This window comes from Pongo pygmaeus, chromosome 3, assembly GCF_028885625.2.
Source record: "Pongo pygmaeus isolate AG05252 chromosome 3, NHGRI_mPonPyg2-v2.0_pri, whole genome shotgun sequence".
NCBI lineage: Eukaryota > Metazoa > Chordata > Mammalia > Primates > Hominidae > Pongo > Pongo pygmaeus.
Genome location: NC_072376.2, coordinates 40,181,685 through 40,208,681, shown reverse-complemented (window position 1 = coordinate 40,208,681; position 26,997 = coordinate 40,181,685). Strand labels below are relative to the sequence as shown.

Sequence of the window (26,997 nt, the reverse complement as noted above, 5' to 3'; positions counted from 1 at the left end):
AATCTGCAGGTCCAAACATTTAACAGAAATATATTTAAAACACATATGTAATATAATATTCCAGAAATAACATATTTTGCAGCTATTTAAACTTATGATGAAAATGTTAGACATTAAGTCTAAAATAAAGAACAAGATATATAGTTATTAAAAAACATTTAGGGGCCGGGCATGGTGGCTCACGCCTGTAATCCCAGCACTTTGGGATGCCGAGGCAGGTGGATCACTTGAGGTCAGGAGTTCAAGACCAGCCTGGCCAAGATGGTGAAACTCCGTCTCTATTAAAAATACAAAAATTAGCCAGGTGAAGTGCCGCGTGTCTGTAATCCCAGCTACTTGGGAGGCTGAGGCAAGAGAACTGCTTGAACCCAGGAGGTGGAGGTTGCAGTGAGCTGAGATCGTGCTACTGCACTCTAGCCTGGGCAACAGAGCAAGACTCTGACTCAAAAAAAAGTTTAAGGATTATTTGAGCAAAAATGTTTGACAACCACTGCTCTAGAATCCCTACTTTTAACCACTCCACAGTACACTAACCAGTCATGGGAGGCTGAGGCAAGAGAACTGCTTGAACCCAGGAGGTGGAGGTTGCAGTGAGCTGAGATCGTGCTACTGCACTCTAGCCTGGGCAACAGAGCAAGACTCTGACTCAAAAAAAAGTTTAAGGATTATTTGAGCAAAAATGTTTGACAACCACTGCTCTAGAATCCCTACTTTTAACCACTCCACAGTACACTAACCAGTCAGTAAACAGGAAGCATACTCAACCTCAGTAATAGAGAAATGAAAATACAATCAGTAACGAGATCTCATGTTTTCACCCCACAAGTGAGTAAAGATTTTAAGTCTGATGAAGCTCAGCATTTCTGAAGCTGTGGGAAAACAGGTTTATAAGAGTGAATGTCTTGGTAGTAATTTGACAATATCGATTAAATCTTAAAATATGCACATTCTATGGTGGTGGAAAAATCTAGAAGACTATAAATCAAATTGTTAAGAACAATTATATATAAGAGGATGCCATTTGGAAAAAGGCTTTCGTTTTAAGTTAGTACTTCTGTAATGTGAAATTTTTACAATGGGGACCAAAAAAATTACAAATTTGCAAATTTTATCATGACAGCTGAAGTCCAAAATGAGCTGAATATTTCTGGGATATTAAACATAAGCAACAGGTAGGTGATGAGATTAAATGACATGTAATATTGCTTTCAACTCTAAATTCTACCACTTCGGGGTACTAAGAAGTGATTCTTGGTATAATTCCCTAGGTAATGCATAATTTCTTTCGGCAGCATCCCCAACAAGTAGTTATAAACATCTTCAATATATGTACTCTCCAATTTGAGCTCAAATCTCAAACCAATATAGAATTATGGATTCTGTCTTTATATCACTTGTGTCTTTTATGCTATAGATTAATCATTAATCGTGGCTTGCCTGAAATAAGATCAATATTCCTCCACGTTTGTCATATCATATTCTTTTTTTTTTTTTTAAACACACAGGGTTTCACCATGTTGCCCAGGCTGGTCTTGAACACCTGAGGTAAAGGTATGTGCCCACCTCAGCCTCCCAAAGTGCTGGGATTACAGGTGTGAGCCACCGCACCAGGACAGCCTTATCATTTCTTAAATCCCAGCACTTTGGGAGGCCAAGGCAGGTGGATTACCTGAGGTCAGGAGTTTGAGAGCAGCCTGGCCAACATGGTAAAACCCCCATCTCTACTAAAAATACAAAAATTAGCCCGGCGTGGTGGCACGTGCCTGTAATCACAGCTACTTGGGAGGCTGAGGCAGGAGAATTGCTTGAACCTGGGAGGCAGAGTTTGTAGTGAATTGAAATGGTGCCACTGCACTCCAGCCTGGATGACAGAGCAAGATTCTATCTTAAAAAAAAAAAAAAGAAAAAAACAAAAAGAAAAAGGCCCTATGGAATCTTTGTTAAATTGTAAGAAGTCAGGCAATTTTATCATACTAAAGTAAAATTTTAAAAAGTAGAATGTCTTTATACAACTTAGAAAATAATATTTTTCCTTTTAAAAAATATTTTTTTGAGTTGTTTAGAAGAATCCTTCCTTTTCTTACCTGTAAGGTTGTCCTTTATTCCCAAGGTCTTGAAATTCCAGTGCTTTCTCAACAACAGCTTCATTTTCTTCTGGACAAACTGAACATGTGCAGTAAACAACTGCTTGAGCTTTAGTAACTATATTGGAAGAAGATGCAATGACTGTAACAACTCTATTAACAATCCTATACAAATGTGCTATGTTTCCAAACATCTATTTGATACTAATACCACATGGTTTTGATGAGAATAATTTCCCTAGATGCTTGAATGGCTCCCCTTTAAAGTAAAGCTTGTCTTAGTAATTTAGTCTGTGGCCAGTAAGTAAAGTCACTCTAACTGGATTGTATGGAAATTGAAAACTCAACAAAAAATAAGGCCAACTTAGTTATAAACACAAAGAAATAAATACTACAGGTTACCATGAACTTGATACTTCTGCCCATTCTTCTACAAGCGATATTGCCTAAATAGTTTAAAGGACTCTAGAAACAGACAGACTTAGAGGTGAATCCCAGTTCTGTCACTTACTGCTGTATGAACCTGGGCAAATTACTTACAGTCTTAAATTTTTCATCCGTAAAATGAGGTAATACTACCACCTGCAATTCACTCATTGATTCATACTTATTGAGCACCTACCACCTGCCAGACAGGCACTGTTCTAGGCTTTGGGATACAACAACACAAACAAAAATCCTTGCCCCTGTGGAGCTAACTTTCTAGTAGAGGAGAAAGACAGTAAGACAGAGATAAATAGGAAAACTATATAGTATTGTTAAGTGATCAATGCTATGGAGAAAAGCAGAGCAGGGGTGAGGGATAGAGAGTTCCAGGAGAAATAGTGTGAAATAGGGCAGTGAGAGAAAGCATTGCTGAGATGGTAAACTGTGGGTAGACTAGATGGAGATAAGGAACCAGCCACAGAACTATTTAGAGAAAAACATTCTAAGGTAAAGGAACAGCCAGTGTAAAGGCCTGAAGTCAACATGGTGCTGGTATATTCCAGGAAAGTGAAGGGGCCGGTTTGATCAGAGCAGAGGGAATGAAGAGAGAGTAGTAAGTCGAAGTCAGAAAGCATGGTCTGAGCCCCAGATAGTACAGGGACTTGCGGGCCACTGGAAGGGCTTAAGTTTTTACTCGGGTTATGATGGGTTTTAACAAGATCACTCCAATTGCTGTGTTAAGAATAGAGTGCAGAGGGCAGGGGCAGAGGCTAGTAGAGAAATTAGGAGGTCATTACAGTAATTCAAGTGTGAGGTGATGGTGGTTTGGATACCGTGGTAGTGGTGGAGGTAGCTGGATATATTCTGGATATAAGTTGAATGTAAGAACCTACCTCATACACTGACTGGCTGTGGGTATGAAAGAGAAATCATGGATAATGCTAACGTTTTTAGCCTAAGCGAGTGGAAGGCTACAACTATCATTAACTGAAATGGCAGTACTGTGGGAGGAACAAGTATGGCGGGAGGAAGATCAGAGCTTCCATCTTAGACATGTTAGCTTTGAGATGACTATGAGTCCCTAAGTGGAGATGTCAAGAAGGCAGCTGGAAATACAAGCTTAGAGTTTCGAGAGGAAGTTTAGACTGGAAATACAGATTTGGGAGTCACATAGAGGTGTTTAAAACCATGAGACTAGATACAATCACCAAGGGATAAGTATAGGCAGAGAAAAAAGATCCAAGGCATGGACTATGGCACACTCCCATGTTGAACAGGGTGTTGAGACAGAGAGGACCCAGTAAGGGAGACAGAGAAGGGGAGGCCAGAGAGAAGGCCTGGAAGGTGGTGCCCTGGAAGACAAGTGATGGAAGTGTGTGAAGGGAGAGGAAGTGACCACTTCTGTCAACTGCCACAGACAGACCTAGGTAGACCAGGGCTGGCAACTGACACAACAGCATGGGGATCACTGGCGATCTTCACAGGACCATTTCAGTTTAGTGGCAGGAGTGAACGTGTGATGGTAATAGCTCAAAAAAGGAGAGGAAAGACTGAGGAAACACTGTTCCCAGGGGAAAGGCAAGTTACAGGAATTTTTTACAAAGGGGGAGGACATTCAAAGAAGTTAAAATATAGGGAATTTTTGTTGATGAGGAACTATAAATTCTAGAGAGCACAGAGCGAGAGATGTGGACAAAGGGATATGAAGAGAGTTATGGAGACCAGAGTATAGGAGATGAGGAATGACCTGGACTCGGGGCCTCTTGAGTTAATTGTCATTAATAGGTATAAAGGATATAAGGAGACATGTTTCTTATAATTTGATTTATTTGTATTTTTTTAAGAGATGGGGTCTTGCTCTGTTGCCTAGGCTGGAGTGCAGTGAGGTGATCATGGCTCACTGCAGCCTCCAACTCCTGGGCTCAAGCAATCCTCCCACTTCAGCCTCCCGAGTAGCCTGCATGCCCCCATGCCTAGATAACTTTTTTTTATTTTTTGTAGAGGCAGGGTCTCACTATGTTGTCCAGGTTGGTCTCAAACTCCTGGCCTGAAGTGATCCTACCATGTTGGCCTCCCAAAGCACTGGGATTTCAGACATGAGCCACCATGCCCAGCCCACTTATTTATGTATTTATTTAGAGATAGAGTCTCACTCTGTCACCCAGGCTGGAGTGCAGTGGTGCAATCTCAGCTCACTATAACAAGTGATTCTCATATCTCAGCCTCCCAAGTAGCTGGGACTACAGGCATGCGCCAACACGCCCGGCTAATTTTTGTATTTTTAGTAGAGATGGGGTTTCACCATGTTGTCCAGGCTGGCCTCAAGTGATCCGCCAGGTTTGGCCTCCCAAAGTGCTGGGATTACAGGCATGAGCCACTGTGCCTGGCTCCCACTTATGATTTTAAAGTAGAGAATAGTGGCAAGGCTGTGAGTCTTAGAGGGTAAGGGAATTAGGGGTGCCTGAGCCCCCTTGTTGCTCTGGTCAAAGATATCATGGAAGCTAAGGAAGAAAATTTGGTGATTATTAAATAAAATGATACATATAAAGTAAGCAGCAGGCACCTGGCACATAATAAGTAAACAATAAGTGCTCAAATATTTAAAAATTATTTTCACAACTAACAAGGACTGAGCACAGTTACTTTTTGGTATTTTTAATTTTTATTTGTTTTTACTCTAATCCCATGACAGATTACATAATTATCTTTTATGTGGTTGACTTCAAATCGGGCTTTTAGTCAGTTCTATCAAAATTTGGAGTCAAACCCCTGATTACACACTTAACTACCTAAGATAGCATTCTCTTATGGGAAAATTAAATACAACTTGTTTTGACTTACAGTATGTCTTCCAGTAACATAAACTGTCGTAATCTCAAGATTGCCAAATCTTATGTTTATTTGGCATCATAAAAGAGTTCATGTCATTAAAATCCCTTTGCTTTTCAGATTCTTTCTGAAGCTTTTTTAAGCTTTAAATATCCAATTAAAATTTAATTAAAATGCTTCAAGTAAAAGGCTTATTATTTACCAAATTCCTGATCTTCCAATCAACTTATTTCCTAGATCACATCCATATCATGTTCAAATGAACATTTATTAGCAATATGAACTAAAAGAAAAAGCCTCCTCTGTGCTTTCTATTTACTTATTTATTTTTTGCTTTTACTCCTGGCAAGATGTGACCTCTGTGTTTTATATAGGCCTTATTTCTACCTCATATGTGTTTATATATTTATTTACTGAATGATCTATACTCATAGATCTATACCTATAATATAGATGGGGTCTATGCCCATATCCATTTATCTTTAAGCCTTTGCAGGTCAGGATTTGCTAACACTGATACACCTTACATACAGCTTAATACCTGACCCAAAGTGGGCACTTTATAAATACATACGGAATTAATAAAAGCTTATTAATTTCTCAGAGACATCTAGATTCCTGTGTGCATATGTGGAAAGGCGGTGGTACTCAAAATCTAAATGAAGTGATTAAAGCAATGATATAAATCACTCAAAGTGCCGCCTTGTTACTCAAACTTCAAATCGAGATCTAGGCTTTCTCTGCGATTGCACCTCTCTGTTCTCTACTTAGCACTAAGAGAAATAAGAGTTTGACTAAAATTTGGACTGTAGAAGAGTTGTTAAGGGTAGGCACAATGACAACAGAAAAATTATATTGAGTAAGAAATCTAAGAGAAGAAACAGGAAAGCTGAAACTACAATTATAAATATACATAATTATTTCACTTTGGCATTACAAAATTGGTAAATTAGGCTTGCTAACCTGTTTAAAATTACAGTAAAGCATATATTCTAAAAACTGAGATTAAATTGGTAAAGACAAATATTTTGTTATTTGAAGGCAGTAAGACTGAATGTTCTGGAAAATGTGCTCATGGCTCACACTTCATTGCTTGATTATAATAGATCATGAAAGACTAATATTTCTAAAATGTACACCTTATTTTAACAAGATGGTGCCTATGACAACCTTACATTTCATTGCATGTGTTAGCTGTTCATACTGCTGTTGAGCAAGAACGTGAAGTTTGTCCACTGAGATGCCTCCTTGAGAGTGATCTTTAAGGAATTCTGTATCTGAATTTTAAAAAGAAATGCTTTTAAATATAGCACCATTAACAACTTTTTACATATTGTTATCATCATATAATTTTTCAATCCTTTTGCCTACCAATAAAAGTGTTTCATGGAAAATATCTATTAAAACTAAATAGATATTAAAATGTTGACTTAAAAATTAGAACAATAAAGTTAATTCTGTTTCATTTTAATATTGCTTTTCAAAAAGAATACTGAAAATATTTAATATTGTTTTTCTCCAAGTTGCTATGAGATAGTCATCCAAGTAGTCATATAAGTCATTTAGACACAGAAGAGAAAATGCCGTCAGTCTCGAGACTAATACTGGATAGAGAAAATAAGATTTATTTTCCAAAATAAAAACGAATGGGCTATAGTCAGATCTGGGAACACACAAGGATATAGTTTAAAATACTAACTTTCCAAAAGAAACCTTGGAAGAAAAAATTCAGAAAAGCAAATGTTATGTCTTCAAAACAGATTAAGAAATAATGTCTTACATTTTTTCATTTTTGAAAAATAATTTAAATATATGTATGGCAATATTAATGAAGATATACTGAATGCTACTTCTTTATGTAGATTATTTTAACGACCCCTTGAAGAATTACTAGCCCTTTTAACATTGAGATAATTGTTTAAACATACATTAAACAACTTGTCTAAGGTTATATAGCTACTAAGTGGACAGCCAGGATTCTAACTCAGAAATCTAACCAGAGGACCCAAATTTTTAAACTCTGTATTATACTGCCTCTCTAGAACTCACTAGAGTATGACAGCCAATTATTTATACCATGTATGTGGCTGTGGCCCATTCCAGTACTATCACTAAAGGTTAATTAAACTCCATTTCTTCCCAATTTAGTTTTACATTTCATGAGGTTTGTTTTTTGTTTTTTGTTTTTTGTTATTGTTGTTGTTGTTGCTGTTTTTTTTGAGACAGGATCTTACTCTGGAGTGCAGTGGCACCATCTTGGCTCACTGAAACCTCTGCCTCCTGGGTTCAAGCAATTCTCATGCCTCAGCCTCCTGAATAGCTGGGACTACAGGTGTTCACCATGATGCCCGGCTAATTTTTGTATTTTTAGTAGAGACTGGGTTTCACTATGTTGGTCAGGCTGGTCTCGAACTCCTGGCCTTAACCGATCTACCCACCTCAGCCTCCCAAAGTGGTGGGATTACAGGTGTGAGCCACTGTGCCTGGCCTACATTTCACATTTTTTTCTCTGTTCTAAAACTATCCATTACTTGTTAAAGGACTATTACAAATTATTATACTCTACAGTCATATCATCTATTTCTTTAATTCTATCTTAAAATAATTCCAAGTCGTTAGCAAGGACCAACTTCATATATTATTCCTCAATGGTTCTAATATTTTTTTGATGTTAAAATGTTTTTAAAACTAATTCCTTATTGTTCCATTCTACCTTGTATCTAAGTTTAATAAAATAATCTTTTGGATTCACCCCCACTAAGTTTCTGGCTAACGTTCCACGTTCCCACCACAGTCACTAGGTCAGCAGCTCCTTATTTGCTCAGGCTTTTAGCTCCTCAGAGTACAGGTTCCTTCAAAAGCCCGCTTACTTCAGGATATAACAACTACTTTTTTTTTTTTAAATGAGACAGAGTCTTGCTGTTGCCCAGGCTGGAGTGCAGTGGCACGATCTCGGCTCACTGCAGGCTCCACCCCGCGGGGTTCATGCCATTCTCCTGCCTCAGCCTCCTGAGTAGCTGGGACTACAGGCGCCCGCCACCTCGCCCGGCTAATTTTTTGTATTTTTAGTAGAGACGGGGTTTCACCGTGTTAGCCAGGATGGTCTCGAGCTCCTGACCTCGTGATCTGCCCGCCTCGGCCACCCAAAGTGCTGGGATTACAGGCGTGAGCCACCACACCCGGCCAGGATACGACAACTTCTTAGCTTATCCTATCATCTCCTCATCGAGGCTTTCAAAACATTACCAGTACCTAGGAAATGTTTTCCTTTCCCCCCTTTACTTATTTGTATTTTCCTCCGGGCCTTTCTCCCCTAGCCTTTAGTTTATTTTTATTCTGTGGTTTATTTTTTTTCTGGATTTCCACCTCAAAATGGCCCAGGATAAGGCCAGAGTCTCACAGTTCTGAGCTCTAGTTCTCCTGACTGCTATGCTTATTATAGCTGCTATTTCTTCCCCCTTTTTTCCTTCCCCCTTTTCTTTCAGTGTCTACTAATTGTTCTTGGATTATTTCTTAAAGTTCATCTAGAAATTTTCTCAGCCTGCCTACCATTCTGCCATCTGAATTGGTTATTCTGTGGTTGAAGTCTCTCTGGAAAGAAATTTTCTATAGCAAGTCAAAATTCCATGTGGTACAGTGTAAACCCAGTTAAAGATACTGTCATTTAGTGGAAGGAAAACGTGCTAACCCACCTGAATCTGAATCCCAGCTTCCCTACTTACTAGCTACATGACCATAAGCAACTTGTTTAATTTTTCTAAGTCTTGGTTTTTTTCCTCTACAATTATAAGAACACTATCCTCAAAAAGTTATTGTGAATACTAAGTGACAGTATGTGAACACTACCTAGAATATTGCCTGGGACATTATTGTATTTAATAAATATTAGCTCCTTTCCCTCCATTTCTTTTCCTCCTCTGTCTGTCCTTGCTAGAAACAGAAAACAGTTACTATATTCTGTACATTGGTGGGGTGTCTTCTTTTTCTAATATTCTAATTAACCTTTCAATTTAATATGCCTTTCAATATAAGCAAAGGATAAGAATAAGTTTCATTTAATTTGGAGCAATATAATGTGATTAAGAGAGTCATTAAAAGTGCCAGTCTCAGAGTCAGACTGGTTGTATTCGAATCCAAGCTCTGCCTCTTACTAGCCCAATGCTCCTAGGAGACTTCATTAACTTCTCTGAGCCTCAGATTCCTCATTTGTAAAATAGAAGTTAACAAGTTACTACTTCACAGAATTCTTGTGAAGACTTACTGAAATAATACAAGAAAAGTGCCACGCCCAGGGCCTTACATCTAAGTGCTCAATAAATGTTAATGTTAAATAATTATTATCTTAAATGTATTTAAAAGCCAAAAAAATTAAATGTAAATGCTTCTATATTTAGTCTGAGATAGTCATTTCATAAAGCATGCATCCTAGTGATTAAGACACCTTTGAGTTTGAAATAATCTGATTATGATTTAATTAGGATCATGTTTAGAACATAGGCTCTAGAGTCAAACAGATCTAAATTTGAATCTTAGCTCTGTCTCTAGTTGCTTGACCTGAGAAAAATGAATCAATCTTTGAGTCTCAGTATTTTCATCTATAGAGTGCCGGTAAATTTTAACACTTACATCAAGAGCTCTGGTATATTCAGAATAGCATACTGGCCAGCATCTTTTCTGATTGCCTACATTATTCCAATTATTAAATATTTTGAATATCACCCTGGTCTATCGGATTGGTGTAAGGATTAAATGAGGTAACAGAGGTAAAGGACTTTACACGTAGTAAGTACTTTATATATGGTTGCTATTATTTATTAATCAGATGTATTTGATATGCTATTTTAATGATTTTAAATAATTTTATATTTTAAACTGTCAACTAATTTCAATAATTTAGAAATTAAAACAAGTACCTTCATGTTCATTTAAAATAAATTCTACTGGATTACTAACACCCAGTCCTGAACAACGAGGTAGCAGCAAAATCACTTTAACTTTCTGTAACCTGTGATCCTTTGATTCAATGTTAATAAATGTCTCACGAAGTATTTCAATATCTGGGGAAAAAACACAGAAAATTTAATGTAAAATATTAATGAAAAATCTTAATGTAGTATGTGATTGTATCTATTTACTGTACATTTTTAAATCCTCAACCTCACAAAAATTCATTTTGATGTAGTTAGAAAAGAGGGCTATTCTTCTCTGATATCTACCCAAAGTTAATACAGGAATCCTATTAATAGGATGCTTGCTCCTTCACCTGAAATGATGTTGAAATTTAAAATTAAATTCTCATTCTGAACTGCGGGATATATAGTAGGGGAGAAATGGACTGCAGAGGCAGAAAAATTCAAGTTGACTCCCAGCTTCACTGTTTACTAGCTATGCATTTTAATCTCCCTGAGCCTCCATTTCCTTCTTCATAAAATGGGATGGGTACCTTATATAACTGTGGTGAAGACTGAGATAAAGTAGTTAAGCTTAGCGTGGTGTCTGTTATATAGCAAGGGCTCAATATTGGTTATTTCCCTCTCCTATTCTTTATCCCCTTTTATGTTCTATCTTCTCTCCAGAAAAAAAAAAAAAATGGTGGGGGAGGGTTATCAGAAGCACTTGTAAGTTGCCAGTCCAAGGTACAGAATCCATACAAACTGGTGTAAAATATCAATCATACCTTTAAGGATCTTGAGACTTAGCTTAAGAGAGTCTGCCTTCCCTTGTGTTATAGCCATCCGTGCCCCCTATCTTACAGCCAACCCTCTACTTTTGCGGTGGCTATGACACGCCTCACCTGCTGAAGAATCACTCTTGATACGGCCCCACCTGCTGCCTTTCTCTTGCCTCACCAATTTTTCCCTCTTCCTATTCTCTGCGTCTTTTAAAATTATTTTTTCTTTAAATCGAGTGGTCCTTTTCTTCTTGCCCCCTGCCACTATTTTAAACATTTTATTGGGAAACTTCAAACATCTGCAATATAGGCATAATAATATAATAAATTCTCAAGTACCCATCACAGAGCTTCAACAGTGAACCATTCATGGTCAATCTTGTTTAATCTGTACAATGCAGCCCCTCCCACCCAGCCCCTTATTGTTTTGAATCTGTAAATAGTTCCACATATATCTCTAAAAGGATAAAATCTTCTTTTAAAATGTAACGACACCAAAAAAGTTAAAAATGTTTCCTTATTATTATCAAATATCTAATCTGGCTCGCATTTCCCAATAGTCTCACACGTGTCAAAAGTTTTTTGTTGAATCAGGATCTAAATAAGGTACATACATGGCAACTGATCAGTCTTACTTTAAATTTCTTTTCACCTACAGGTTCTCCCTCCATTTTTTCTTAACATTTATTTCTTAATGAAACTTCATTATTTACCCTGCCAGTTTCCCACAATCTGGATTTTGCTGTTTTCCTAGAATGCAGTTTAACATGTTCCTCTTTTCTGTACTTCCTGTAAATTAGTAAGTGTATCTTTAGAAGACCAATACTTTTTCCTTTGGAGGACAGAGAGAAAGAGGCAAAACTACTTAACAGATGGCATCATATTCTTCCACTCAGTTGCCTTTGTGGTACCACCAAAGGGGTTGCAAAACACTCATATTCTAATTCTAAAACCCCTTTTTCCTTTATTAGCTAGAATACTTCTAAAAGGAGAAATTTCCTCTCTTCTACTGCCTGGCTCCCCTGTAGTTCCTATTCTCTCTTGTTAAGTAGGTAAAAACTGCTCAACTATTTGAAAACTCTAATGTGTACAGATGTAAGAACTGCAGAGAGCAGCCACTATTCCCACCCTCACCCCCAAGACGGAGAGAAAAATGAACAAGGAACTTGGAAACTCAGCAGAGCACCTCCCTGCCCCCAAACCTACACACAACACACACCAGGCTGAGATTCAGGTCTCTGAGAAGAGGGCATGGTTACCAAAAGAATATGCTGTGGTGAACACTGCCAGGATTCTATACAGCCACCATAGGGATAAACAAGCATTGGAAGAAGAAAAGTTCTTTCTTCTTCCTCTTCCAGTCTTACAAAGTCTCTCGGCACCCTCTAATGACAGAGGCAGTTGGCAATGGAGAAACGGAGAATCAGAGTACAGTTCCAGCATCACAAGGCAGGACAAAGTGTGGGCTTAGAGCTGAGAGGCAATCCTAAGAACTGGCCAGTTCCTGAACTTGCTTTCTCTTGATTCCTCTCCTACTTCTCTGTAGCTCCTTTGCTGGTTCCTCTTATTCAGCTTCCTGACCTCTAGGTATTGGAGCGTCCAGGAATCAGCTTTTAGATTTCTTTACTACCTGAACTCACTTCTTTAGTGATCATGACATTCAATATTATGTAAATGCTGACAAATCTCAAATGTGTATCTCTAACATAGACTTCTCCCCTGAACTCCAAAAGAGTGTACCCAAATACCTGCTTGACATTTCCACTTAATGTCTAACAAGCATTTTAAACCTAACATAACTAAAACCTAACTGTACCACAGTCTTTCCCATCTCAGGAAAAGGCAACCTCAGCCGGGCACGGTGGCTCTTGCCTGTAATCCCAGCACTTTGGGAGGCCGAGGTGGGCGGATCACGAGGTCGGGAGTTTGAGACCAGCCTGACCAACATGGTGAAACCCCATCTCTACTAAAAATACAAAAATTAGCCAGGCGTGATGGCGTGCCTCTGTAATCCCAGCTACACAGGAGGGTGAGGCAGGAGAATTGCTTGAACCTGGGAGGTGGAGGTTGCAGTGAGCCAAGATCGTGCCACTGCACTCTAGTCATCTGGGCAACAGAGTGAAACTCCATCTCAAAAAAATAAATGAAAAGGCAAGTTCGTCGAGATTATAAAATGAACTGGGAAGTATTTCCTCCTTCCATTCTCTGAAAGAATATTATTTCTTCCTTAAATTATTTGCAGAATTCTGTGGCAACACCATATAGGAATAAAATTTTTAAAAACTTTTTGTCTTGTGAGTGGGAAGATTTTCTATTGTGAATTCAACAGATATTAATAGCCATTAATCTTAAGATCCTAATAGCCAGATTCAAGATTATCCAGATTTTCCAAAACTATTTCTCAGTTTTGGCAAGTTGTCTATCCAGGAATCCATATCAGTTAAATGTTCAAGTTTATTGGCATAAAATTGCTCATAGTATCTTTTTATTGTGTTTGAAATGTATCTAGGATCTGCAGTGATATTATTGATAACTGAATTGTTTTATGTTCTTTTTCTTGATGAATCAATTATATTTTCTTTTAAAATTATATTTTCTTTTTAAAAAGTCACTTTTTGGTTTTGTTAAGAGATATTCTGTTTGTTTTCTGTAACATTAATTCCTGCCATCTTTCTTATATTCTTCCATCAGGTTTATTTGATGCTATTTTTCTAACTTCTTATCATGCACGTAAGCATCATCAATCTTTACTATTTCTTCTTCTCTAATGGTAGTATTTTAGGCTACAACATTCCCTCTTAGTTGCATTCTACATGTTAACACGTATTTTTACACTCATTAAGTTCAAAATATTCTCTAATTCCCACTGTGATTTGTTTTATAACTGATAAATTATTTTGAAGTATGTCATTTTAATTCCAAAGTGTGGCTGGGCGTGGTGGCTCACGCCTGTAATCCCAGCACTTTGGGAGTCCGAGGCGGTTGGGTCACCTGAGGTCAGGAGTTCACAACCAGCCTGGCCAAAATGGTGAAACCCCATCTCTACTAAAAATACAAAAATCAGCTGGGCGTGGTGGCACGTGCCTGTAATCCCAACTACTTGGGAGGCTGAGGCAGAAGAATCACTTGAACCTGGGAGGCGGAGGTTGCAGTGAGCCAAGATCACGCCATTACACTCCAGCCTGGGCAACAAGAGTGAAATTCCATCTCAAAAAAAAAAAAAATCCAAAATGTCATGGGATTTCCTACTTTATTTTTTTTCTTTTTTTTCGCTGATTTCTGGCTTGATTCCACTGTGGTTGAAAAACATATTAGGGGCTAGGTGTGGTGACTCATCCCTGTAATCCCAGCACTTTGGGAAGCTGAGGCAGGAGGATTGCTTGAGGCCAGTTGTTCGAGACCAGCCTGGGCAACATAGTGAGATCTTGTCTCTACCAAAAAAAAAAAAAAAAAAATAGCTGAGAGTGGTGGCATGTGCCTATAATAGCAGCTACTTGGGATGCTGAAGTGGGAGGACTGTTTGCACCCAGGAATCAAGGTGCAGTGAGCCAGGATCACACCACTGCACTACAGCCTGGGTGACAGTGAGACCCAGTCTCTAAAACAACAACAACAACTTTGTATGACTTCAGTCCTTTGAAAGTCACTGAAACTTGCTTCCTGGCCCAGGATGTAGTAATTTTTGCTATTTATGTGTGCTGTGCAGTCACTAGGTACAGTGTTCTACATATGTTAGTTTGGTTAACTTGCTGATCATGTTGTTTCCATCTTCTATATCCTTACTTATCTTACTAATTTGTTTTCAATTTGAGAGAGGTCTGTTAAAATCTCCCACTAAGATAAATTGACAAATTGTCTAGTTTTTGGTTCTGACTGATTTTCTTAAGGTTTAAGTATACAACTCAGGGGTTCTTTTGAGTACATTCACCAAGCTGTGTAACCATCACTATTATCAAATTCTGCAACACTTTCTTCACTCCCAAAAGAAACCGCATACTCATTAGTAGTCATTCTCCCAGCCCATCTCAGGAAAGGGCAACCAGCCCATCTCAGGAAAGGGCAACCAGCCCATCACATTTGCTCATCTATTCTATGTCTCCGTAGATTTGCCTATTTGGGATATTGTCCTCTTCCCCCAAAATGTAATCATAAATGAGGACTTTTTTGTTTGGCTTTCTTACTTAGCATCATGTTTTAAGAGTCATCCATCTTGCATCATTAGGATTTCATTCTTTTTTATGGCCAAATACTCTTCCATTGTATGGATATACCACATTTTTAATCCACTCATCAATTGATGGACATTTGGGCTATTTCCACTTTTTAGCTATTATGAATAACACTGCTATGAACTTTCATGTACAAGCTTTTGTGTGAATATATGTTTTCAATTCTCTTGAGTATGGACCTAAAGGTGGAATTCTTTTTTTTTTTTTTTTTTTTTTTTGGCAATTAGAAGGAATTCTTAAGTTATATAGTAACTCCATGTTTAACTTATTGGGAAACTGCCAAACTGTTTTCCAAAGTAGTTGCACCATTTTATGTTCCCATCAGCAATTCTTCCACATTGTTGCTTACACGTTATTTTCCTGTTTTTTACTATAGCCATACTAGTGGGTTTGAAGTGGTATTTCATTATGGTTTTGATTTGCAGTTCCCTAATGATGAATGATTTTGAGCATCTTTTCACATGAGCTTACTGGTCATTTGTAGATCTTCACTGGAGAAATATTCAGATCTTCTGCCCTTTCTAAGTTGGGCTACTTGTCTTTTTATTGTTGAGTTGTTTATATATTCTGGATACAAGTCCCTTTTCAGATAGATGATTTGAAAATAATTTCTCCCATTCTGTGAGTTTTTTTTTTTTTTTAAATGGATTCTCGCTCTGTTGCCTAGGCTAGAGTGCAGTAGCACAATCTTGGCTCACTGCAACCTCCACCTCCTGGGTCCAAGTGATTCTCCTGCCTCAGCCTCCTGAGTAGCTGGGATTACAAGTGTGCACCACCATCCCCGGCTAATTTTTGTAATTTTAGTAGAGACAGGGTTTCGTCATGTTGGCCAGGCTGGTCTTGAACTCCTGACCTCAGGTGATCCACTCACCTTGGCCTCCCAAAATGCTGAGATTACAGGCATGAGCCACCATGCCTGGCCAGTCTTTTCAGTTTTTTGATAGTGACTTTGAAGCACAAAAGTTTTTAATTTTAATGAAGTCCAATTTATCTATTTTTTTCTTGTTGCTTGTGCTTTTGATGTTATATCTAAACAACCACTGCTAAATCCAAGCTCATGAAAACTTACTTGTGTTTTCTTATAAGAGTTTTAGCTCTAACACTTATATTTTTGATCCATTTTGAGTTAATTTTTGTATATGATTTGAGATATGCATCCAATTTTATTCTTTTCCAAGTGCCTATCCCATTGTCCCAGCACCATTTGTTGAAAAGACTATTCATTTCCCACTGCATGGTCTTGGCAACCTTGTTGAAAGTCAACTGACCATAAATGTAAGGGTTTATTTCTGAACTTTCAATTTTGTTCCACTGATCCATTTATCCTTACGCTAGCATCACACTTCTTGATTACTGTAGCTGTGTAGTAAGCTTTTAAATCAGGAAATGTGAGTCCTATAAACTTTGTTCTTTTTCACGACTCATTTAGCTATTCTGGGTTCCTTAAATTTCCATGTGAATTTTAGGAACAGTGTGTCAATTTCTGCAAAAAGCTCAGCTGAGCTTTTTATAAGAACTGCAATGAATCTGTAGATCAATTTAATATTAAGTGTTCTGATCCTTAAACATGGAATATTTTCCATTTGTTTATGTCTTCCTTGATTATTTTTTATTTTTTTAGAGACACGGTCTCACTCTGTTGCCCAGGCTGGAGTGCAGTGACATGAACCAGCTCACTGAAGCCTTGAACTCCTGGGCTAAAGTGATCCTTCTACCTCAGCCTCCCAAGTAGCTAGGACTACAGGCATGTGCCACCATGGCTGGTTAATTTTTAAATTTTTGGTAGAGATGGGATCTTGCTACGTTGCCAGATTGGTCTTGAACTCCTGGCCTCAAGTGAGCCTCCCACCTTAGCCCCTCCCAAAGTGCTGAGATTACGGATGTGAGCCACTGCACCCGGCCCTAATTTCTCTTTTCTTTTTTTCTTTTCTTTTCTTTTTTTTTTTTTTGAGATAGGGTGGAGTTCAGTGGTGCAATCTCAGCTCACTGCAACCTCTACTTCCCAAGTTCAAGAGATTCTCCAGCCTCAGCCTCCCTCGTAGCTGGGACTACAGGCATGAGCCACCACGCCTGGCTAATTTCTTTTTGTATTTTTTATAGAGACGGGGTTTTGCCATATTGCCCAGGCTGGTCTTGAACTCCTGAGCTCAAAGTGATCTACCCACCTCGGCCTCCCACATAAGCCACAGCATCCAGCTTCCTAATTTCTTTAAGTGATATTTTGTAGTTTTTCATTGTACAACTCTTGAGCTTCTTGTATTAAATTTATTGCTAAGAATTTTATTATTTTTGATGTTATAAAGATTGTTTCCTTTCATTTTTTAGTTTATTCACTGTTGGTAGATAGAAATACAATAGATTTTTATATATTCATTTTGTATCCTGCAACCTTACTATATACTAATTTGTTAGTTCTAATAGTTTATTCATTGATTCCTTTGGATTTTTTGTATACAGAGAAGGTTTGCTTGTTCTGGACAATTTTACTCTCTATATATTTTAGGACTATGTTATTAGGTACATATATCTTTAGTACTGTCATATTTTCCTGATGAATTAAACCTTTCATAATTATAAATACCTCTCTTCATTTTTAGCAGTGTTTCTTGACTTGAATCTATTTGTCTGCAGCTCTTTTTATTAGCATATGCACTGCATATCTTTTTCTTTCTTTGAAGTTTTTTTGTATCCTTTTATTTAAGAGCATTTCTGGTAAACAGCATTTAGTTGATCTTTTAAAATCCAAGACTGACCGGGCACAGTGGCTTATGCCTGTAATCCCAACACTTTGGGAGGCCAAGACAGAAAGATTGCTTGAGCCCAGGAGTTCACAACCAGTCTGGGCAACATAGTGAGATGTCATCTCTACAAAAAATAAAAAAATTAGCCAGGTGTGGTGGCACATGCCTGTAGTCCCAGCTACTTTGGAGGCTGAGCAGGAGTATCGATGGGGCCCAGGAGGTTGAATTTATATTGAGCTGAGATTGCCCCACTGCACTCCAGCCTGGGTGACAGAGCGAGACCCTGTCTCTATAAAACAAAAAGAAAAACAAAACAAACAAATAGGAAACAAACAAAAATCCAATATTGACTTTCAAGTATTCAGTCCATGTATTTTAAATGTGTTTAATGTACAATATTTTAGGCCAAGCATGGTAGTCACACCTGTAATCCCAGCAATTTGGGAGACCAAGGCAGGTGGATCACTTTGAGCTCAGGAGTTCGAGACCAGTCTGGCCAACATAGCATGTCTTTATTAAAAATACAAAAAAATTATCTGGGTGAGGTGGTGCATACTACTCATGAGATTGAGGCACGAGAATTGCTTGAACCCAGGAAGCAGAGGTTGCAGTGAGCTGAGATAGCACCACTGCAGTCTAGCCTGGGCAACAGAGGGAGACTGTGTCTTAAATATATATATATATACACACATATATGTGTATATATACGTATATATACGTATATATGTATATACGTATATATACGTATATATGTGTGTGTATATATGTATATATATGTGTATATATGTATATATATGTGTATATATATGTATATATACATGCCAAGGTGGGTGGATCACGAGATCAGGAGATCAAGACCATCCTGGCTAACACGGTGAAACCCCGTCTTTACTAAAAAAACACAAAAAATTAGCCAGGTGTGATGGCAGGCACCTGAGTCCCAGCTACTTGGGAGGCTGAGGCAGAAAAATGGCGTGAACCTGGGAGGCGGAGCTTGCAGTGAGCCGAGATCATGCCACTGCACTCCAGCCTGGGTGACAGAGCGAGACACCGTCTCAAAAAATATATATATATGTGTGTGTGTGTGTGTATTTCTATGTTTACATAATATTTTAATGTCATATGTATATAATGTATGTAAGCTTAAATATATATTATTTGGTTTAATCTACCATCCTATTTGCTATTTGTCTTGCTTTTTTTATGTCCCCTTTCTCTCCTTTTTTTTTTTCTTGTTTTGAGACAGGGTCTTGCTCTGTCACTCAGGTTAGAGTGCAGTGGCATAATCATGGCTCACTGCAGCCTTGATCTCCTGGGCTCAAGCAATCCTCTAACCTCAGCCTCCCGAGTAGCTGGGACCACAGGTGTGTGCTACCAACCGGGTAATTTTTTGTATTTTTGATAGAAATAGGGTTTCACCATGTTGCCCAGGCTGGTCTCAAACTCCTGGGCTCAAGCAATCCACCCGCCTCAGCCTCCCAAAGTGCTGGAATGGAATTACAGGAATGAGCCATTGTGCCTGGTCTTCTCTCCTTTATTTATTTATTTATTTATTTATTTATTTATTTATTTATTTATGAGATGGAGTCTCACTCTGTTGCCTAGGCTGGAGGGCAGTGACGCAATCTCAGCTCACTGCAACCTCTGCGTCTGGGGTTCAAGTGATTCTCATGCCTCAGCCTACCAAGCAGCTGAGACTACAAGCCTGTACCACTCATCTGGCTAAGTTTTGTATTTTTAGTAGAGATGGGGTTTCACCATGCTGGTCAGGCTGGTCTCGAACTCCTGGCCGCAGGTGATCCTCCTGCCTTGCCTCCTAAAGTGCTAGGATTACAGGTGTGAGCTACCACACCTGGCCTCTCCTTTTTTATCTTTTTTTAGACTCACATTCCAATTCTATATTTCATTCCTCTCCCCCTTAACTATTCATTATACATTATTTTATTATGTGTTTACTCATTGTCCCAGAAATTATAGCACACATCATTGACTTAATATACTACTTTACCACTTCCTAGAAAAGCAAAAACCATAGGACACATTAATTCTATTTTTCTTTCCTCCAAAATTATCTGTCATGGTTGTAATTTATTTTAATTGCATATAACATTAAATATCTTTAGTCCCACAGACATTAATTTGCAACCCCATTAGACATTAGACTATAATCATTTAGATTTACCTATGTACTTAACTTTTGTATTTTTCTTCATTTCTTTCAGCATCTCCACTTTTTTTAGAGACAGGGTCTTTTTTTTGAAATGGTCTCGCTCTGTCGCCCAGGCTGGAGTGCAGTGGCGTGATCTCGGCTCACTGCAAGCTCCGCCTCCCAGGTTCATGCCATTCTCCTGCCTCAGCCTAATGAGTAGCTGGGACTACAGGCGCCTGCCATCACACCCGGCTAATTTTTTGTATTTTTAGTAAAGACGCTGTTTCACCGTGTTAGCCAGGATGGTCTCGATCTCCTGACCTTGTGATCCGCCCGCCTCAGCCTCCCAAAGTGCTGGGATTACAAGCGTGAGCCACCGCGCCTGGCCGAGACAGGGTCTTGCTCTGTTACCCAGGTTGGAATGCAGTGGCACAATCATAGCTTACTGTAACCTTAAACTCCTGGGCTCAAGTGGTCCTCCCACTTCAGCATCCTGAGTAGCTAGGACTACAGCTGCACATCACTACATCCAGCTATTTTTTTTTTTTTTATTTTTAGTAGAGACAGTGTCTCACTGTGTTACCCAGGCTGGTCTCAAACTCCTGGCCTCTTCCTAACTTGGCCTCCCAAAGCACTGGGATTACCAGCATGAGCCACTGTGTCCAGCCTCCAATTTCTTCTACCCAAACAATCTATCTTTAGTATTCCCTTTACTGTGTCTACTGGTGACAAACTCTCAGATTTTGTTTGTCTGAGAATATCTTTATTTTATTTTATTTCAAAGAGTATTTTTGGTGGATATAAAAATCTAGCCTGGCAGTTTCTTTCAGCATTATGAAGACATTGTTTAATGGTTCTGGTTTTAATTGTTTCGATTGAAAAGTTAGTTTTTAATTTTATTGCTATTCCATTGATGGTATATGTATTTTATCCCTGGCTACTCACCAATGCCTTTCTCTGGTTTTCAGCAGGTATGCTATGGTATGCCTAATATGTTACCTTAGTCTGTTTGGGCTGCTACAACAAATGCCATAGAATGAGTAGCTTATAAACAAAAGAATTTTATTTCTCACAAGTCTGGAGACTAGAAGTTGAAGATCAAGGCACCAGCAGATTCAGTGTCTGGTGTGGGCCTGCTTTCTTACAGATAGTGCCTTCCTGCTGTATCCTCAGATGGTGAAAGGGGGCTACCTAGGTCCCTGGGGTCTCCTTCATAATGGCATTAAACCCATTCATGAGGGCTCTGCCCTCACAATTTCCCAAAGGCCCCACCTCCTGATACCATCACTTCGGGGGTTAGGATTTTAACATACAAATTTTGTGGGGATACAAATATTCAGGCCATAGGATATGTTTTCCATGTATGCTGATTAGACTTTTACAGGGCTTCTTGAATCTGTGGCTTAATGTCTTTCATCCACTTTCAAGAATTCTCAGCCTGAAATTCAAATATTGTTTCTTTCCAATTCCTTTTCTCCTCTCCATCTGCAATTCCAAACACACATAAGATAACTGAATCACTGAGTCTCATGTGTGTCTTATGACCTCTTTCATATCTTTTGTCTCCCCATGCTTAAGTCTGGATATTTTCTTCAGGCCTATCAGTTCACTCATTGTATCTTCATTTCTGTGTAATTTACTATTAAATCCATATCACATTTATTTCCTAATTTCACACATTGTATTTTTCAGTTCTAGAACTTTCTTTTAGCTTTTTAGATTATAGTTTCCAGTTCTTTGCTAAAATTCTAAAACTTGACATTTAGTCCCTCTAGCTTTTTAAAGTGTACATTTTTAGTCAGGTGCAGTGGCACCTGCCTGTAATTTCAGCTACTTGAGAGGCTGAGGCAGGAGGATTGCTTGATCCCAGGAGTATGAGCTCAGCCTAGGCAACATAACAAGACCCTGTCTCAAAAAAGTAAAACTAAAGTCCACGTCTGATAAATCCAGTATCTCCAGATACACCGTGGGTCTGCTTCTACGGCAGTGCTTTCTGTTTTAGTCATATCTTTCTTGTTCTATCAGTGTTTTATAAAATTGAGTGGTAGATATTGCATTAGAAAAAATTTAGAAGATACAGGCCAGGTGCGGTGGCTCACGCCTGTAATCCTAGCACTTTGGGAGGCCAAGATGGGTGGATCACCTGAGGTCAGGAGTTCGAGACCAGCCTGGCCAACATGGTGAAATGCCACCTCTACTAAAAATACAAAAATTAGCCAGGCATGTTGGCGAGTACCTGTAATCCCAGCTACTCAGGAGGTTGAGGCAGGAGAATTGCTTGAATCCGGGGGGCAGAGGTTGCAGTGAGCCAAGATGGTGCCAACTGCACTCCTGCCTGGGCAACAAGAGGGAGACTCCATCTCAGAAAAATAAAAAAATAATTTAAAAAAATGAAAAAATTAGAAGATAATTAGAAATGCAGGATGATGTTGTTTTCCTCCAGAGGGAATTTACTTTTGCTTCTGGCAGGCAGCTAAGACTGGGCACTAGCAATCCCAGATCACCTTAATCTAACTGGGAATTAAGATGACTGGAATGGGGGTTCTAATTCTTTAGAGGACTGATCACTGTCCAAGATGTACTTCGGGGCTCCAAGTGAAATCTTGAGTATTTACCAGGCTACCTCTCCTGGTCAAATCCTGAATTCCACTTTTTGTCTCCCTATCCCTGTGAATCTGTTAAAAGTTTTGCTTAGTTTTTCAGCCTCGCTGAACCTATAATAAAATGTAATATTTAGTTAGCATGATCCAATGGAAACATTTTTAAAAAACAAGAAGCCTAAAAGACAGCTCCTAGGCCAGGCCTGGTGGCTCATGCCTCTGTAATCTCAGGACTTTGGGACGCCCAGGCAGGTGGATCACTTGAGCCCAGGAGTTTGAGACTAGCTTGAGCAACATTGCAAAACCTTGGCTCTACAAAAATTAGAAAAATTAGCCAGGCATAGTGGCATGAGCCTGTAGTCACAGCTACTTGGGAGGCTGAGGTTGGAGGATCTCTTGAGCCCAGGAGGTAGAGGCTGCAGTGAACTGTGATCATACCAGTGCACTCCAGCCTGGACAACAAAGTGAGACTTTATCTCAAAAAAAAGACTTAGCTTCTAGTCCTAGATATTATCTTTGTCACTTAAGCACTTATGTAAGTATTTATTAAATGATAATCATTCTTATTTATTAAATGATAACATTTCTGCTTTAAATGTTTGAGCCTCAAATTATGTGAGCTAAATGTCAAACAGTATTACAAAGTACCAAGAAATTAATTTAACCCACAGTTGTTTAACCAAATTAAGCAACAAGGACAGCCTGATAAGATATAGATTAGTAAGGATTTTAAGATATTAGTTCACATATAGAGCTTTTACATTACAAAAAACTAATAAATTAAAACTTTTTAATGTTTCTAAAATCTTGTAGAACAATAATCACCAAATGAAGAAATATTTTTACATACTTTTACATCCTATTTTTGTGAAAAGGGTCTTCAAGTCAGGATCCTTAGCTTGTGATTGTACTCCACACACAAATACTTTTGAGGTATTATTATTTGTTAAAACTGACATATGGGCAACTGTGTACCATGAACCTGTATTGACCATTAAGATATCATCCTCCATATTTAATAAAGCCTTTACAGAATGGACAGCAAGACTTCGAGATTTGTCCTGTAAGACAATGGTATGATTAGAATTTCAAAGGGTATGGCTAGAAATATAAGCTGACTTCTATCTGCTTTACATAAAAGAAAGTACCTCATAGTAATATTAGATACCTAACCCATTTTAGTTTTAACATCTTAATATATGTCTAAGTAAAGAGTTAACAAAGACAACAAAGATAGTAATATTAGATACCTAACCCATTTTAGTTTTAACATCTTAATATATGTCTAAGTAAAGAGTTAACAAAAACAAAGAGCTTAACTTTGGTTAGCCTAAATTATGACTGTTACTGTCTAAGTTTTGTATAAAGCAATGCCAGAATCTCTAAAATATGGCCAACAGATTAATGATGTCCTATCTTAACTCCCATTCTTACCCCTTCACAAAAACCCACTCATCTACTACTTCCATTTTCTCTTCCCCATTACCTTGTCACCTAAATTGCCACTAGCTCACAGAGATTAAAATTAAGATATTTGAGAAGCTCATCAAAGGGGGCTTGACAGGTTAGGCTTCTGCAGTTGATCTCAGTGCTTGATATGGTAAGAGATTCTGCCCAAGAATATGAATGTGGAAAAGGGATAAACCTTAGAAGATCAAGGTATATCTGAGGCAATAATTGGAATCTAAGGTTGTAAAAATGAATTTAAACTACTTTTTTATACCTTTTATTTTCGTTCTGTTGAAACTACATTATACCTCACATGCTCTTCCTATATTGATAGGCTTTATACACCTCTTACAAATCAAAGCTATAAGACTATATTAAAGAAATTATGAAAAACTATTACAATTGCTTTTTCCTATGCAAGATGGCACTAGTATCTTCCCCAGAAAGGGAAGGAAGAAAAGGTCTCATTGTACTTTCTCTTGAAATCTCCTTTAGGGGAGAAAAGTAGAACCTTACAGCTGCCAGCAATGCAAATCTTCCCATTTATGGAATCTGGGAGAAGAATATGTTCTTTATAAATTCACATGAGACAAAGATGCCAACTAGATGCACTGATTGTAGAGGTATTAATTTTATTCAAGGTGACAATTAGGCCTTATAAACTTCCCTGATAATCTATAAAAATATAAACAGTGTTAGGTTTTATTTTTAAGTGGAGAAGTTCTTTGGCTAGGTTGGATTGTTGAGAATCACAATGAAAGTAAATATTAGTTTACCTGAAATATAAGTTTGTAATCTTTGAAAAGATCTATATTTATGAGATCATTTTTAAGATGAGATGGAAAAATTAAGACATCATAGCAATGTTGATCCACAGCAAAGACTTTATCATCAATATGCAATACAGATTTGACTTTATTATAGCCTCTTCTCTTCAAATTATTATAAACTTCTTCAGGGCTGTAAATATACAACATTAGCTTGTAATTACAAATATAATACATTAAAAATGTACTTAACACTAACACCTTTTCCCTGTAACAAAGAAAAATATCACTTCATACATTACATCTAATGGAACTAACAATTTTAACCAACAATAAACTAAAAGATAATTATAGGCAGAGAAGTTAACATATTTATGTAATTACCTTTGGTAATTTGGTCATAAGCTCTGGAACTTAACTCTGATTCCCTAAACACTCCCCTAGATGTGCCACCCCACCACTTAAAAAGGTAATGCTTCTCATCACATTATTTTAAATGGATGGAGACTTGAAATATAAAGAATTTGATTTAAACATTTACCTGATTTTACAAGTATTTATCCAAGCATAAAGTGGTAAAGTGGAGGCCCTTAGTTCCTGTTTCCTAACTGTTTCTGGAAGGATGTGGTAAATTGAAACGGCATCGTGCTTGATTCGACATCTTGCCAGTGCTGCAGCCAATTTTATCTTAAAACTAGAGACAGAAAATCCATCCTTAATCTATTGCATTTGAGACAAGACTATCAATTTTCCACTGGGAACTCTAAAAAATTACATTTAGAATTTTAACAAATAATAATTCTATTTCAAATTTTTTAAGTCTAAAATAAAAATGTGTCATATTTGTAAAGAGAAATCCAAGGCCGGGCGCAGCGGCTCATGCCTGTAATCCCAACACTTTGGGAGGCCGAGGCAGGTGAATCACCTGAGGTCAGGAGTTCGAGACCAGCCTGACCAACATGGGGAAACCCCATCTCTACTAAAAATACTAAATTAGCTGGGCGTGGTGGCGGGCACCTGTAATCCCAGCTACTCGGGAGGTTGAGGCAGGAGAATCACTTGAACCCAGGAGGCGGAGATTGCAGTGAGCCGAGATCGTGCCATTCCACTCCAGCCTGGGCAACAAGAGCAAAACTCTGTCTCAAAAAAAAAAAAAAGAAAAGAAAATAGAAATCCAATAATCTTGATTTCTTTCTTTCTGTTTTTGCTGCCCCTTTATAGTTGTGCAGCAATTTCTTAACTATTATATTAATTGCTGGTTGAAAGACAAACTTTTTTTTTTTTGAGATAGAGTCTCCGTCTGTCACCCAGGCTGGAGTGCAGTGGCATGATCTTGGCTTACTGCAACCTCTGCCCCGTGGGTTCAAGCAATTCTCCTACCTCAGCCTCCCGAGTTGCTGGGACTACAGGTGTGCACCACCACACCCAGCTAATTTTTGTATTTTTAGTACAGATGGGGTTTTGCCATGTTAGCCAAGCTGTTCTCAAACTCCTGACCTCAAGTGATCTGCCCGCCTCAGCCTCCCAAAGTGCTGGGATTACAGGCATAAGCCACCGCACTCAGCCGAAAAACAAACTTTATTCATTGAGAAGGGTCTAGGATTTAGAGTCAGACAACCTTGAAGTTAAATCCAGGTTTTATCACTTACTAGCTGTGTAACCTCAGGAATGTTACTTAATCTCCTTTTTCAGCCTAGTTTTCTCATCTGTTAAAGGTGGTCAACTTACCTTGTTATTAATGTAGTGATTATCAACCATGTGTGCAAAATTCTTAGCGCAGTGCCTGGCACATAGCAGGCACTCATTATAGGCTAGTTATCAGTATCACAGATGGCAACAGTATAGTCTTGATAAGATTAAAGAACTTTCATGAGTCTGTATTAAGTCCTTCCCAGTTCTGAACGTCCCATGGTTCAAAATTCCAAATCACAAAAGAAAAACAAGAACTGGTTAGCATCACCATGATGGCTCAATGATTTTTCCTGATCTCATAGCCCAGATTTTTAATGAATGAGAACACAGGACTTATTCCTGACCCATATTCATAGCATT

The 26,997-nt window shown here is 38.3% G+C and overlaps 1 protein-coding gene across 5 annotated transcripts in view; it reads right to left on the bottom strand.

Annotated features, from left to right (window-relative positions):
* NSUN7 (NOP2/Sun RNA methyltransferase family member 7) overlaps positions 1-26,997 on the bottom strand; it is a 56,367-nt gene that overhangs the window by 9,895 nt on the left and 19,475 nt on the right. For 4 of the 5 annotated variants that reach the window (XM_054486447.2, XM_054486443.2, XM_054486445.2 and 1 more), the window contains exons 5-10: positions 25,487-25,639; positions 24,955-25,138; positions 23,580-23,790; positions 10,253-10,396; positions 6,515-6,616; positions 2,085-2,202 (exon numbers count right to left, since the gene is read on the bottom strand). In XM_054486447.2, the coding sequence (XP_054342422.1) occupies positions 2,085-2,202; positions 6,515-6,616; positions 10,253-10,396; positions 23,580-23,790; positions 24,955-25,138; positions 25,487-25,639 (912 nt within the window). The remainder of the gene's footprint in view (positions 1-2,084; positions 2,203-6,514; positions 6,617-10,252; positions 10,397-23,579; positions 23,791-24,954; positions 25,139-25,486; positions 25,640-26,997) is intronic. The other variant, XM_054486444.2, reaches the window with a different exon arrangement.